We start from the raw sequence: 13,836 nt of genomic DNA on the forward strand, positions 1-13,836 counted from the left end.
GTCATTAAAACAAACCAAAAATATATCAATATGCCCCTCATACTTTCCCAATGTACTTGGCATCACCTGCTGGTCTCGTCTAATCATAATGGATTCTGTTAAACAGCCCAGCCCTCAAGACTTCCAGATGATTTAGGCTCACAGTTTGCTCCGTCTGTCTCTGTCAGTCCTAAGCTTCTGCGGGAACCCTCCACAGCAGTATTCTGGTAGAAAAATCCACTCAGTCTTTATGCTTCAACACGTTACCCCTGGTAAATTCAAATGACAGACATAAAGCCCAAAACACAACAGTGCCATCGACACGCATCCAAATAATCATCCCAATTGTTTTCTATGAACCAACCCACAGGCAGCAAGAGACACGTGAATGCACCATGCCACAGTACTTTATGCCTCTGTTGCTGACTGTGGCTGGTTGAGCATTTTCCTGAGAGAACAGCTGTTTCTTCCATCTCAGCTGCTGTAGTAGCAGCTCTTTTTGAAAGCTCAGAAAGACATTTAGTGTCATCTTTTGTTGTAGGTGTAGAATAAGTGGGAGGCCTCGGCTGCTGGTGCAGCAGTACTGCTGCTCTTATCATTTATTCACCTACAGGGGCTAGACCTGTACAGGCTTTTGGGTCTGGTATAAAACACCTGGCCCAGCAGTGGCTGGGGGAGTTTGGTCGTTGAGGCACTGCTGTGGGTGTTAGCTAGGGATGGCAGTTGACGTGCGTCATGTGATGCGATGCAACAGTAAGGCAGCAGAACTGAAATTTTGTAAAAATTACTATTCAAAAAGTAAGAATTTGGTGCTCTGTAGTTACTGACCAGTGCCATGCTGGCTGAACACAGGCTGAAAGGCTGGTCTTGTCTAGATAGATGATAGATACTGTATTAATCCCAAGGAAAATTCAAAAGTCAAGTCTAATTGAGCGGTTTTCTTTAAATTTACCCTAGAACATCTCTGTAAGGGTTTAAGCTTCCATTTACAGGGGATATTTGGAGATCTTCATTGAATGGTGGACATGGAATGACTCTTCAAGTTCCTGATCAGTCATCAGTAGTCGTCAATAGCATTATGTAAATGGACACAGATGTTACAGGGCATTTCTACTGAGAGTGATTTAAAAAGAATAAGAAATAGAAGAACCATAATGCATTGAAAAAACATAAAATTATGACATTACATTTTTTGTTGTAATTTAAAATACAGCAAAGAATTTGCAAGGCATTCTGGGATTTCCTATAACAGTAGGTTTGGAGTGTGCCTCTGGAAAATCTCTGTTTGAAGACCCATGTAGCCCTTCAACTTACCCCTCCATTCCAACATGCATCAGGACACCATACTCCTTAATATGAACACTCATGACATAGGAATAGGGGTAAGTGGTGGGGCAAGAACTGTATTGGGATTGAGCCTTTTGCTGTTTCTTAAAGCCAAGGAGGGATCCTTGAATAGAATTTTTTTTGAAGAATGCTACATCATCAACTGCCATCTGATGTGAAGGATCCTTAAAATTCTCCCAAGTACTGAGTCCTTCAAACAGAGAATATTCAGGGATGCATGCATGTATTCTCCAGTCACAGGAATTACTCACAATCCATAGTGCACCATTTTCCTTCTCTTCAAAATACAAAACAAAAAATGAATTAAAAAAATGCAGCATATGCCAGGTCATCGACTGCTCAATACAGTTTTGAATGTAAATAATATCCTTTTTCCACTGTCGATATCTTATCATCATGACTTTATGGCATCAAAGTAGAGCTGGACAGGTAAAAGGAGTGCCATAGAACATTATTTTAAATGTTATATGTAATATGGTTATATGATGATATGACAACATATTAAATAGCGCAGGGTAAAAATTATGAGCCTTCAATGCTGTTGTCAGTCCCATTTCCACTTTGATTTCTGCACATGCACACTCACTAGCCTGTCCCAAATGTATGTTTAACAGTTGCCAGGGAGGACTCTTGCCTCACTTGCGTAGGACCCAATATGGAAGGATCCTTCCTCTAGTAAGGATCCTGGACTTTGAGGAACAGCATTAGACTAACATGTTGCCCTGTCCACGGTTTTCAGGCAGGCTCAGACTTCTAGATATCCTCTGCAGGGGTACACACACCATTCAGCTATCACTGACTGCAAATTAGCACAAATTTGTATTAAAAATGTTAAAATTTGTTAAAAACTATTTATTAAAATTGGTTTAATTTAAATTCATTAAAATAGAAAAATGTAAATTGAAAAGCAAGAAAGATTGAAATAATTAAAACAGAGTATAAGAAAGTTTGCAGTCATTTGAGTGTTTAGCACTGTTTGGCTGGGTTAGAGGCACATTGTTAGCTTGGACATAAAGGTGATTGAATAAACCATTATGATTCATTAAGATAACAAAGATAAGCTTAAAATAATGGGACGATTAGATATAAATTATAGTAATTACATTTAGCAAAAGAAAAACAAGACAGAGACTCAACGGCTTGGTTAATAGAGTTACAATTAAACTCCTCATGTTTACAACATGCAGCGATATTAAGAAATGTTTTGGAAATTAAAATCCTTCTTTAAATAGAGGTCTTTGTGTGAACATCTTCCAAGCTACACTCAAACTACAGTGTTTTATAGAGTGAGGGAAACATTACAACATGGAACCAAGGTTTTCCAGACTTTGGCACCAGGACAACTATATTTTCATCAGTTGCACCAATTTTTACTGTGTTCAGACATTTCAAAACATGCTGTAGCTGTTTATGGTTAGCCTTTTTATTGTTGTCCTTTTATTACACTGTATTTATCAGCCAATTCAAGTTTTTTGTGCCCAACACCTCATTCAATCTGCTGCAGAAGTTTTTTCTCGGAGCACAAAAAGGTTCTCACACAATTGATTTTAATGCTTTTTATTAGCAAGAAAGCTCAATGGGTTTGGCAGTTAAAGCTGTATTTTTCTGCTATCTGAAATTTTGTATTACTGGTATAAAAAGCCTACAACATGCTGCGATCTGCACATAACAGTAGTATTAAAAAATCTGTTTTATTGAAGAGATAGCTTGATCAAGTCAGGAAAAATTGCTGTCAGTTATGGTTGGGGAAAAATAAACAACTTGAAGGGATGTTTTTCACAAAGATTAATGAGATTTGATTAAAATTTGTGGATTTTGTCTCATATTTATTTGTTGGTTTGGTGTGTTTGGGTGGAAAATCTACAAAAAGCTTTACTGATCTAAGAGAAATGTGTTTATGCTTCATTTATTCATCCAAAGTATGTATTCTTTGTGCATCCAGGCTCACCCTTTCTGGCCAGTGAAGATCGTGTTCTGGGCGGAGTCATCGTCCTGCGCTGCTGCAGATGTGTGGAGGCATCACCATCTCAAAATATTCAGGGCATTCTGGGTAAGAATTGAATCACTGCAAGCATGACAGCACTCTAATCTCCACCTTGCCACGTCATGTCAGGATAATTTGTCTGTTAATATTTAAAAGTGCATCACCAGATAGTTTTTGAGGAGGGGTAGGAGGCGCTGATGATTGCCTTGAGGGTGGTCTGGGTTTAAACTTGCACAATCAGGCTCTGGTTTCACACCCTTCAGACTGAGACCTCCCACCATGGAATCAGCAGCTAATCTGCAGACAAGTGGAGGCCCTGTGAATGCTGCCCAGTTTGGCCGACCTCGAGTATCAGAGAATGGTTTTTCCTCACTGAAACCTGCCATCCTGTAATTCAACTATATATGAAATCTGTCATAAGTTTAGACTATATGATTTACGACTTGGTTTCAGTGTTGCCCTTTGCCTTTTGTGTAAATTTAAACATGCTTTATAGCGAGTACCCGGTTCCAAAGAAAACAAAGTCGACTGTGCTTTTCTCTCATGACATGTTGATTTCAAATTAAACATGACGGCACATGACAAGTGAAGTGCTATTTATATTGAGCATTATGCCCGTTTGAATAATGTAAAATATACTGAAGTATCACTTACTGGTTGATGTATAGACCATGTTTGATGTTGTTTATGGACCGTAGCCTTTGTGCAGAGCGTGGACTACCTCAGATTACTGTGGACGGCAAAGGGCTCTGTGTTGATTTACGAGAATAAACAGCATGTCAACCACATCCTCCGGGTGCTGTAGTTGAGTTTCTGTTCAGGCTCAGTTTTTACCTTCCTCTGCTGTTATGTCACAGCTTCGAATCATATATTTTCATGATAATGTGCATGTTCAGAGTTAACCGCAATTTAGCACACTGAGTCACCTGCCAAAGTTTTTTTCTCGAACACATGGAAACAGAGGAAGAAATGAGTTTTACTCAGACGCTTTTTTCTTTCTTCCCTTGACCTTTTTTCTTGTAATTTAAGATACAGTGTCTATGCAAAGTGTTCACACCTTGGATGTTTTACCCTTTTATTGATTTTATAAATCAATCACGGTCAATGTGATTTGTCTTTTTAGAAAAAAATTTCAAAGTGATAACAGATTTGTACAAAGTAATGTCAATTAAATAGAATATGTAAGTAAGTAAGTCCAAGTAGTCTTACAATTAGCCAGTATTCCTGGCCACCATTACACCATGAAGACAAAGGAACAATCCGAGCAACTCGAAGAGAAGGTTATAAAAAATATAAGGCACTGAACATTCCCCAGTGTTCAGTTAAAAGAATTGGGAGGAATATGGCACGTGTAAATCTGCCTAGATCATGCTTTCCTCATAAACCGAGTAACTGTGCAAGTAGGAGAGTAGTGAGAGAGGCCACCAAGACATCAAGACAGATTAAATCTCAGAGTTCTCCAAAAGGTATGTGGGAGGCTACGTGGTCAAATAGAAGAAAACTCTTTGGTCTGATGAGACCAAAATGGAGCTTTTAGGCCATCAGACAAGACACTAAACACTGCACATCACCACAATCACACCATCCCCACTGTGAAGCACGGCAGTGGCAGGATCATGCTGTGGGGATACTTCTCGACAGCCAGCCCTGGGAGGCTTGCAAAGATAGAGGGTTTCAAAATATAGATAAATTCTGGAGGACAATCTTATTCAGCATGCAGGAAAACTATTGCTTGGGAGAAGATTTATTTTCCAACAAGACAATGACCTGAAGAATACAGCAAAGCTACATGGATGTGGTCAAAGCCTAACCTTGCAAAGTAGATGATACGCCCAATTCTTGGTTTCTCACTGGTGAATCCACCTTACAAAGCTCCCATCTGAACTGTTTGGGCCCGGTTCCAAAGTGACAGGACCAATCAGCGATGAAGGGCAGTACTTTCGGGGGTGGCAGAGTCATGACTGCAAAAGCGAACTTGGCGACATACTTTGTTAAAAGAAGAACAAAGAACAGCAGTCAGTTGTTTTCTTTTCAAAAATGACAAAAGTTGTGACATGTCTACAGTTGCTTTGGTTCGCATTATGCAGTTCTCTGTGGAGTTTATTCTACGGTAGCCGCGCACGAGCACCTTGGTAGTGGCAACGAAGTCACGTGTTTTGTTGCTCTGATTGGCCTATAAAGATGTGACAGACAGTAGGTTTTCCAGATGGAAACAAATCCATCTGATGTGTCAGGTTAGTCAAAGCCCAGACTTCAACCCAATACGGAATTCGTGGCTGGACTTGAAAAGGACTGTTCACGCCCGTTCCCCATGCAACCTGACAGATCTTGAGCAGTTTTGTAAAGAATAATGGAGTAAGATATTGCAGTGTCCAGATGTGCAAGCCTGATTGAGACCTACAGTATCCACACAGACATAGTGCTGTGATTGCAGCCAAAGCAGAAGTCCTACTAAATATGACTTTAAGGGGGTGAACATGTAGTCACTTACTTACATTACATGTTTTTGTTTAATTGATGTTAAGAGTTTTTTTTGGTAAAAAAAAAAAAAAGCCTCATTATATTGACCATGATTGATTTATACAACCAATAAAAGAGTTAAACATCTTTAGTCATGTTTACATGGACACTTTTATTCCAATCTGATTGAAATCAACCCGATTCAATGTTTTGGGTTAAGCGTTTACATTGTGTGTGATCTATCTGATCCGGTGTTTATATGTGCCCGTTTTTAATTGGAATAGCGTCAACGGTCACCACTAGCAACCATAAATCATGTGACCTCTGTGTCACATGATTTATGGTTGCTGGTGGTTTCCAGTGGTATATAGTCCTGCTGCTCTGTTATTTCTCCGTCCCCCATTGAGGCCGACATCCCCTGAGTCTTGGCTTCTCCACTACCGGCGATTGAGTCTAGTGACCCATTTCTGCTGGCGAGAACGGCTCCCAAAAATACGTCACCACGCAGTTATGTCAAGACTAAGAGCATGCGCAGAAAGATCAATCGGGTGAAGGTGTTTACATGGAAGAATTTTCCCTCTGATTGGGTTGTGAAAAGGTGTAGACCACCTCTCTGCAACCAATTAGATTTGTAATCGGATGGGGCTTGATCAGGTTGATTTAGGTGTTTACATGCAGCATTTCTAATCAGGTTGAGGGTTTTACCCGATTAGAAGTGTCCATGTAAACGCAGCTTTTGACAGCCCTAAAAATAATAATCTTGGAGTTACAAGAAAAGATTAATGAAAAAAATAAACAAATATATCTCAGCACTCCATCCAAAATGTTGACCACACAGATGCAAGTCAGGTGCCTGAAAGCGATGTCTACGTGTTTATTTCTGTAGCCACCAAGCAATTAGCGTCCCCCAACAACCTTTTCTAGCTCCTCTTGGGAAGTCCAGATGTGTTTCTTGACCAGATGGGATGTATAATCCCTCATGCAAACTCGGGGTCTGTCCTGAGTCTCTTCCAGTTGGACATGCCTGTAAGACCTCCAAAGAGGCATCCAGGAGGCATCCTAATCAGATTCTTGACCCATCTTAATGTTTTTTTTTTTTTTTAATGTGAAGGAACAAAAAGAGCCAACTCTCCTCCTAGGCTGCTTCCAGATGACGGAGCACTTTATGCTATCTCCAAGGCTGAGTTCAGACATTCTTCAGAGGAAGCTCATTTTGGCCACCTGCATCCAGGACCTCATTTTTTTGGGATACTATTTAACACTCATGACCCTTGAGGGTATATCACCCAATTGATTGAAAGCTTATCCTCCAGGTTTTTTTTGCCATGGTGGTCAGGTAGAACTACTGTAACACTGCTAACACTGGACCAATCTATCTCTCAACTATGATGATTTTTCAAATCCATTTCCCTTTCATGTGTGAACAAGATCCTGAAACACTTGAACTCTGTAACTATCGTAGTGGTTATGTTTTAATTTTTCTCCCTGAGCTAATCCTTTATGTCTGTGTTTTCACAGTGGAGTTCCTATGGAGTCACACCACAGAGAGCATGTGTGTTGGCTACATGTCTGCCCAAGACAGCAGAGCAAAGGTGAGCTTCACAATTGAAATCCCATAATTCCTAAAAAGTTGGGGCATTGAGTGAAATGTAAAGAAAAACCAAATGTAGTGATTATCAAATTTTATAGACCCATATTTTATTCACAAGAGACAATAAACAAAATATCAGATGTTGAAATTGAGACACATTACCATTTCAGGAAAAATATTTGCTGATTTTAAATTTGATGGCAGCAACATATCTAAAAAAAAAAACAAAACAAAAAAAAAAGTAGGGACAGAAACATGTTTACCATTCTGTCTGTCCAGGGTTGTCTTTTTCTGATTTTTTGCTTTATGAGACTCCTGAGCTGTTCTTCTGTGAAGCCATGCTGTTGTGATGGATGCATTATGTGGTTTAGCTTAATCTTTTTGAAATATGCTAGGCCTTTTTTGAACGAGACATTGTCTGCATGGGAGCATATGTTGCATGGAACTACCTATTTTCAGCATTGATAGTTCCTTTCCAGATGTGTAAGCTGCCCATGCCATAGGCACTAATGCAGCCCCATACTATCAGAGATGCAGGCTTTAGAACTGAGCCAGGATAACAAGCCTAATGGTGCCTCTCCGCCTTAGTTTACAGGACACAGCATCCTTTGTTCCCGTAGAGAATTTCACATTTTTATTAATCTGACCACAGAACAGTTTTCCATGTTACCTCAGTCCATTTTAAATGAGCTTTGGCCCAGAGAAACAGTGGTGTTTCTGAATGGTGTTCACATATGGCTTCTTATTTGCAAGATACAGCTTTAATTTGCATTTGTGGACGGCACAGTGAACTTTGTTGACAGACAATGGTTTCTCGAAGTGTTCCTGAGATTTACTGTACAGAATCATGGCTGTTTTTAATGCAGTGCCACCTCATGGCCCGAAGATCATCAACCACTATTAACCTTTAGCCTTGTCCTTGCTCGCAGGGATTTTGGCAGATTCTCTGAATCTTTTGATGATATTCTGGGCTGTAGATGGTGGGATATTCAAAGTCTTTGCATTTTACATCAGAAATTGTTCAACAGTTTTTACACACAGTTTTGTTGCATATTGGTGAACATTTGCCCATTTTTATTTCTGAGACTCTGCCTCTCTAAAATGCTCCTTTTATACCCAGCCATGTTCCTGACCTGTTGCCAATAAACCTAATAAGTTACAAAAGGCTCCTTCAGCTGTTTTCTCTACCAGTTACTTTTCTCAAGTCTTGTTGCACCGTCCCTACTTTTTTGAGATGTGTTGTCGCTATTAAGTTTGAAATGAGCTATTATTATCCTGAAATGGTAAAATGTCTCAGCTTCAACATCTGCTACGTTGTTTATGTTTTATTGTAAATAATATATGTGTTTATGAGATTTGACAATCATTACAGTCTGTCTTTGTTTACATTTTACACAGCGCCCCAACTTTTTTGGAATTGGGATTGTGCTCATATTTTTTCTTTCTTCTATACTTATACTTTAAAAGCAGCAATTCTGCATATCATGCAGCACATAATCTTAAACGACTGTCTTTGTGTGTGTACTACAGACTCATTCCTAGCAGATTGAAGCTGGCCTTCCTGGCAGTTTTTTCTTAATTTTAAGGTTTTATTCTGCCCCTTTCAAAACATAATGTATTGACAATGTATCCATGAAAGATCCCAGTTATCTTTCCCGTTATATTCCTCATCTCAATATAACAAAGACAATCAGCCTTAGACTTTCCTCTTGCACACAGTGAAAGATTTTGTTCATTGAAAAGCAAAAACCAAGCCAAACCTCATGTTCGTATGCTGGTTTTGGCAGTATTTTGGCTCTTTTACTGCCAGTTATTGCTGTCTTGTTTGGTATGCAGTCTGCCTTTGACCTTGGCTTTTATTTATGAGTCTAAAATCTTTAATAGAAGTCTTTTAAGCAAACCTTGCATGAACTTATTTTCTCAAAGATACAAGACTACATTATTAAAAGCTCCAGCTTGGCTCCCTGAGCTTCTGCAGCAAGGCTATAACTCAGAAAAACTTATGCAAAACTCCTGAGCACATTCACTGTGTGACTTGAATCAGTCAGCATGGCTTTGCGAGCAGCAGGGCTCAATTCTTTGGTCTCTGGGCTGTAAATGGAGTCTCAGCTCAGATTGATTTGTTTGGCTAATGTATCTCTGTCACTGTGTGTAAAGAGAGGGCACTGTTGTTCAAACCTGGTTCACATTTCAAAGTGTTTGCCCTCCATCCCCCCTCCCTACCCCGCCTCACTCGTCCTTTCTTCTTCTCTCGGTCGCGACTCTTTTTCTCTCTCTCTGGCTGTACCTGGTCCTAAAGTACCACAAAGTTTACACAAAGTCATGCACCAATGGGGATATCAGTATCAATCTGCATATTTCTAAAATGTGCTCTGTGTATTGGGTTTGTGATGGAATGCGAGGCTTCCCTTTCACGCCTGCGCCAAAATAAAGAGCCAAGCGTGCCCTTTTCAGGGAAATTTTTCAATCCCTGAACACCACTTTTGTTTGCAAGTTTTTGTTGTGCTTAGATTGTTACATAATTCTGAAGCTGAAGGTTAACAGGCATTACGGGTGGGTGGTATTACTTGGCATTTAGTAGGCATATTTCTGTAGTTCCATTTCTTCACTGAGCTGTTTTTCTGACAAGCCTGGTGCTTTGACTTTGGATATTCAGCAATAAATATGACCAAGTGAAACATACAGTTCTGCTCAAGTATCTCAAGCAGTTTTATCTGTTTATTATCAATGTAAATAGGCCGCAGATGCAAATGGGAGGAAATAATATCCTTTGACTGGTTAAGCACAAGATGTGCTATAGGCTATATATGTGAGAAGTATTTTCTAAGTAGCGTATAGCAATAAGGAAAAGCTAAATTATGTTATCTTCCTTTTTTATGTGTGATCTTTTTGCCAAAGTGTCTCAGCCTGCTATATCTGCTGATTCCAAAGATATGCAAGGAGCCAGGGAGAAGCCAAAATCTTAAACCTTTACAGACTAAACTGCAGAAAAATCCTCGTTCTTGCCCCAACAGAAGGATTAAAGTAAACACCTCCATCTCATGTGGTAAACCAGTTGCCAACCATCACTTTGTTAATCTAGCCATGCAAAATCTTCTTTATAAAACCAGTGTGTTCAGCGGGTGTGGATCCAGGAATATCATCTGTCAGTTGTGGTTTCTGGATCTCCCGGGAAATGGTATCCACTTCCTCTCGGCGGGGCATTAGTGACACAGTGATATTGGAGAGTGCAGCCAAGAACACAGCTGCTCCACCAAACCTAACAGAGACTAAGCTGCTAGTTGTGGGGCCAAGGTTACCAAACTCCCATGTGGGTTGGCCTCTGTGGGTTTGACAGTCTGCATACTGGCGAAGAGGGCTGTTCTGTCCTTCCCTGGCTGGTCTGTTGAAGGGGGGCTAGAAGAGAGCCTCTGTGTAGTGAAGATCAATAATCTCAACAGCGTAGTGTTGCCCCAAATTGCACTTGCTGGACGTGACTATGGTTAAACTGCCTCCACAACAAGCTCACCACAATGCTTTATTAAAATGTGCCATCTTTGCTAGTAACATTTTAACTAGCTTGCAGATGCTACCATTAGGTGATTTTCTTACAGCATCAAATCATTACAGATCAAGTAAACATTACTGATGGCAGCTGTCTGGATGGATCTCTGACAACACAGGGCTTCTGTACATTGTTTCTACTCTAAAAACAGCTTTTGGGTCCCGACCCAACAATTGAGAGCAACTACTCTGAGATGCTGGAGGCATAAATACAAAGGCATGATCATTTCTTTTTCATATTTAGGTCATTTTAAGGGGGTCTGTTTTTATGTAGGAATAAAAGTTGCTATTTGTCCACATGTAAACGAAACTTGGAGACATCGCTCTCTCTCATTCCTTTTATCCCAGTCTGTCTGTAACAGACACTTATGATAGTCTGTGCATCTTTAAAAGGCGTTAAAACATTAACTCCTTAAAACATATTTGCTAACCTGTGAATTAAACACTCACATATCCACGTACACTGGCTGCACCGCGATCATTGCAAAGCGTGCTTCAGAGCAAATTTGCAGTTCCAGTGCCCTCTCCACTCCAGGTGCCACTCCACTGCTTCACTGGAGTTACACACCAGGTCTGTTTTCAGTGCTGCTTGCTGCCAAACTGCATCAATCCACAGATCCAGCAGATTTATTAAAAAAAACTGCCAGAAAAATGTATCCAGTCAACTTCAAAATACAACACAATGCATGGACCAGGATCGTAAATCATCACTACATCAACATCACATCTCATCTTGTGGCACAAGCAACAGATCACCGGGGGCCAGTGGGTCACAGAGCTAGTACAGGGCTATTGATGAGGAAAAGTTCCCTTTTGGGGTGGAAAACCACAGAATTTTAAACATCCTTTGTCAAAAACATAAACCATTTAAGCTTTATAATGTACTCACTTATGGTAGAAGCGATAAATCACGGAGTCATGTTAAAATGACCAGCAAATGAACCCCGGAAGACAAAATATCAACTATTCACGTTCCAGTTGGTGTATGTGTAAATTGGAGGTCGGTGGGGAATGGGGCTGTGATAGAGGGCAAAGCAGAAAGGTGCATAAATCATGGAATCATGTTAAAAAGAACAGCAAATCAACCCCTAAAAGTCAAAATAATCAGCTATTCACAATGCAGTCAGTGTATGTGTAAATTGGAGGTCAGTGGGCTGTGGCAGAGGGCAGAGCAGAAAGATGCACAGCGGGCTGAAAGAATTATGTCTTTGGCATCAGTCAAACAACATCCTGAATCTTCTTTCATGTTGATGCAGAGGTGTTGGTACATTACTTCAGTCTTATTTTCAGTACTACTGAATGCAAAAATAACAGATTGTATTGGTTAAAGCACTTGGTATAGGAAAAGTATTGAAGTATTGGAGCCTAACAGTGCAGTGACAGTAACACATCAGGAAAATGTTCTGCTGTTGTTGTCTTTGCTGCTGTTTTGTTGTAACAGGGATGGAAAGTAACTAATTACATTTACTCCGTTACTGTAAAAGAGTACTTTTTTGGGGTACTTGGACTTTTGAAGTACATTTTTAAACCAGTGTTTTTACTTCAACTAAATTTGACAATGTTGATCCCCTAATTTTGGTTCAACTCTGCACAAAAATCAAATGATATAAGCTCCACCAACTGAAATTTCAAAATTTTCCATCATTTTTCCCATCATACCCTTGAGTGGAGTGTTTATTTGTGTGTTTTGCCTGTTTTACAGTAATCCCTGCTGGGGTTCTTTTTATGTGAGACACATTTGCACCATGGACAAAGTTATCCACTGAGTCAGAGTTCCCACCTGTGACTTTAGGTGCTCCTAAATACAATACAATAACTTTATTTATCCCTGAAGGGAAATGGACTCATAAAAGGACTTATATAAATATATATATATATATATATATATATATATATATATTCTCATATAAAGGACTCGTATGTGTATTCTTCATTAGTATGCAATGTCTTTGCTCTGCTTTGAGTTACTGCAGCTCTGTCATATTGTAAAATCTTAACACTTTAAAAGTGTAGTTTAACTATATGTCTTGGGGACTAGTACAGACACTTTTAAATGTATGAGTTTAATTTATGCTGTCAATTTATGATATAAGATATGTAATATGTAAGACATAATAATTGACATTCAGACAGTGTTACTCACTGTGGGAGAATTTTACTGCCATTATCATTGAAACTGATAACCATTTCACTCCTTGTCTCATCTTAAATACTTCCTGGAGAAAACTTGATGAGGACTACCAATGTTTTTTTTTTTTTTGTTGTTGTTTTTTTTTTTTTTTTTTAATTTCAAAGGATCTCGGGATGATTTATCCCGATTTAAGCACAGGCAGAGTTTCAGTTTGAGTGCACTGAGTTCCACAGCGATCCACATCCTCAGCTGCTATTCTACGGACATTCCTCCCATTCCTCTTAGCATCCCACTGGGCCTTTCTAAGCAGCCAGTCAGAGTCTGTCTTCCACTGCTTTTCTGTGATAAGAACATGAAAGGGCTGATACACAGTAGCAAGAGTATTTAGGACAGAGGTCAGACAGGATTTATACTCTAGAAGTCAGCTCCTTTCTTCTTTCACAGTGTTTTAACCCTCTGATTTGTCTGCGTATATTTTCTCTGACAAACGACATTTTATAAACCCTGGAGAACAGTGAATCATGCAATAGTTCAGCCAAAAAATGTGTTGGATGTCAAGCCAGGCCTTAAGACACTGCTGGCTGCTCCTCTTGTCTCACTTTTCAATCAGATGTTATTTTTGGGAAAGGTTGAATGTGTATCGTAATTCTTTTGACACTCTACAGTAAAATGGCTGTAAAGCAAAGGGAGAGCATCTGGTTTTATTCAGTCGCTCACCTGTGTTTGCTCTGGATAGGACATCAGAACATCAAGCTATGTTTTACAGAGCCACAAAAAGCAGCATTGACAGGCCGGTGGCAG

At 39.7% G+C, this 13,836-nt stretch overlaps 1 protein-coding gene across 2 annotated transcripts in view; it reads left to right on the forward strand.

Annotated features, from left to right (window-relative positions):
• Nucleotides 1-13,836, forward strand: part of tasp1 (taspase, threonine aspartase, 1) — a 56,825-nt gene that overhangs the window by 33,110 nt on the left and 9,879 nt on the right. For both annotated transcript variants that reach the window (XM_041790071.1, XM_041790072.1), the window contains exons 12-13: nt 3,269-3,376; nt 7,289-7,362. In XM_041790071.1, the coding sequence (XP_041646005.1) occupies nt 3,269-3,376; nt 7,289-7,362 (182 nt within the window). The remainder of the gene's footprint in view (nt 1-3,268; nt 3,377-7,288; nt 7,363-13,836) is intronic.

This window comes from Cheilinus undulatus, linkage group 6, assembly GCF_018320785.1.
Source record: "Cheilinus undulatus linkage group 6, ASM1832078v1, whole genome shotgun sequence".
NCBI lineage: Eukaryota > Metazoa > Chordata > Actinopteri > Labriformes > Labridae > Cheilinus > Cheilinus undulatus.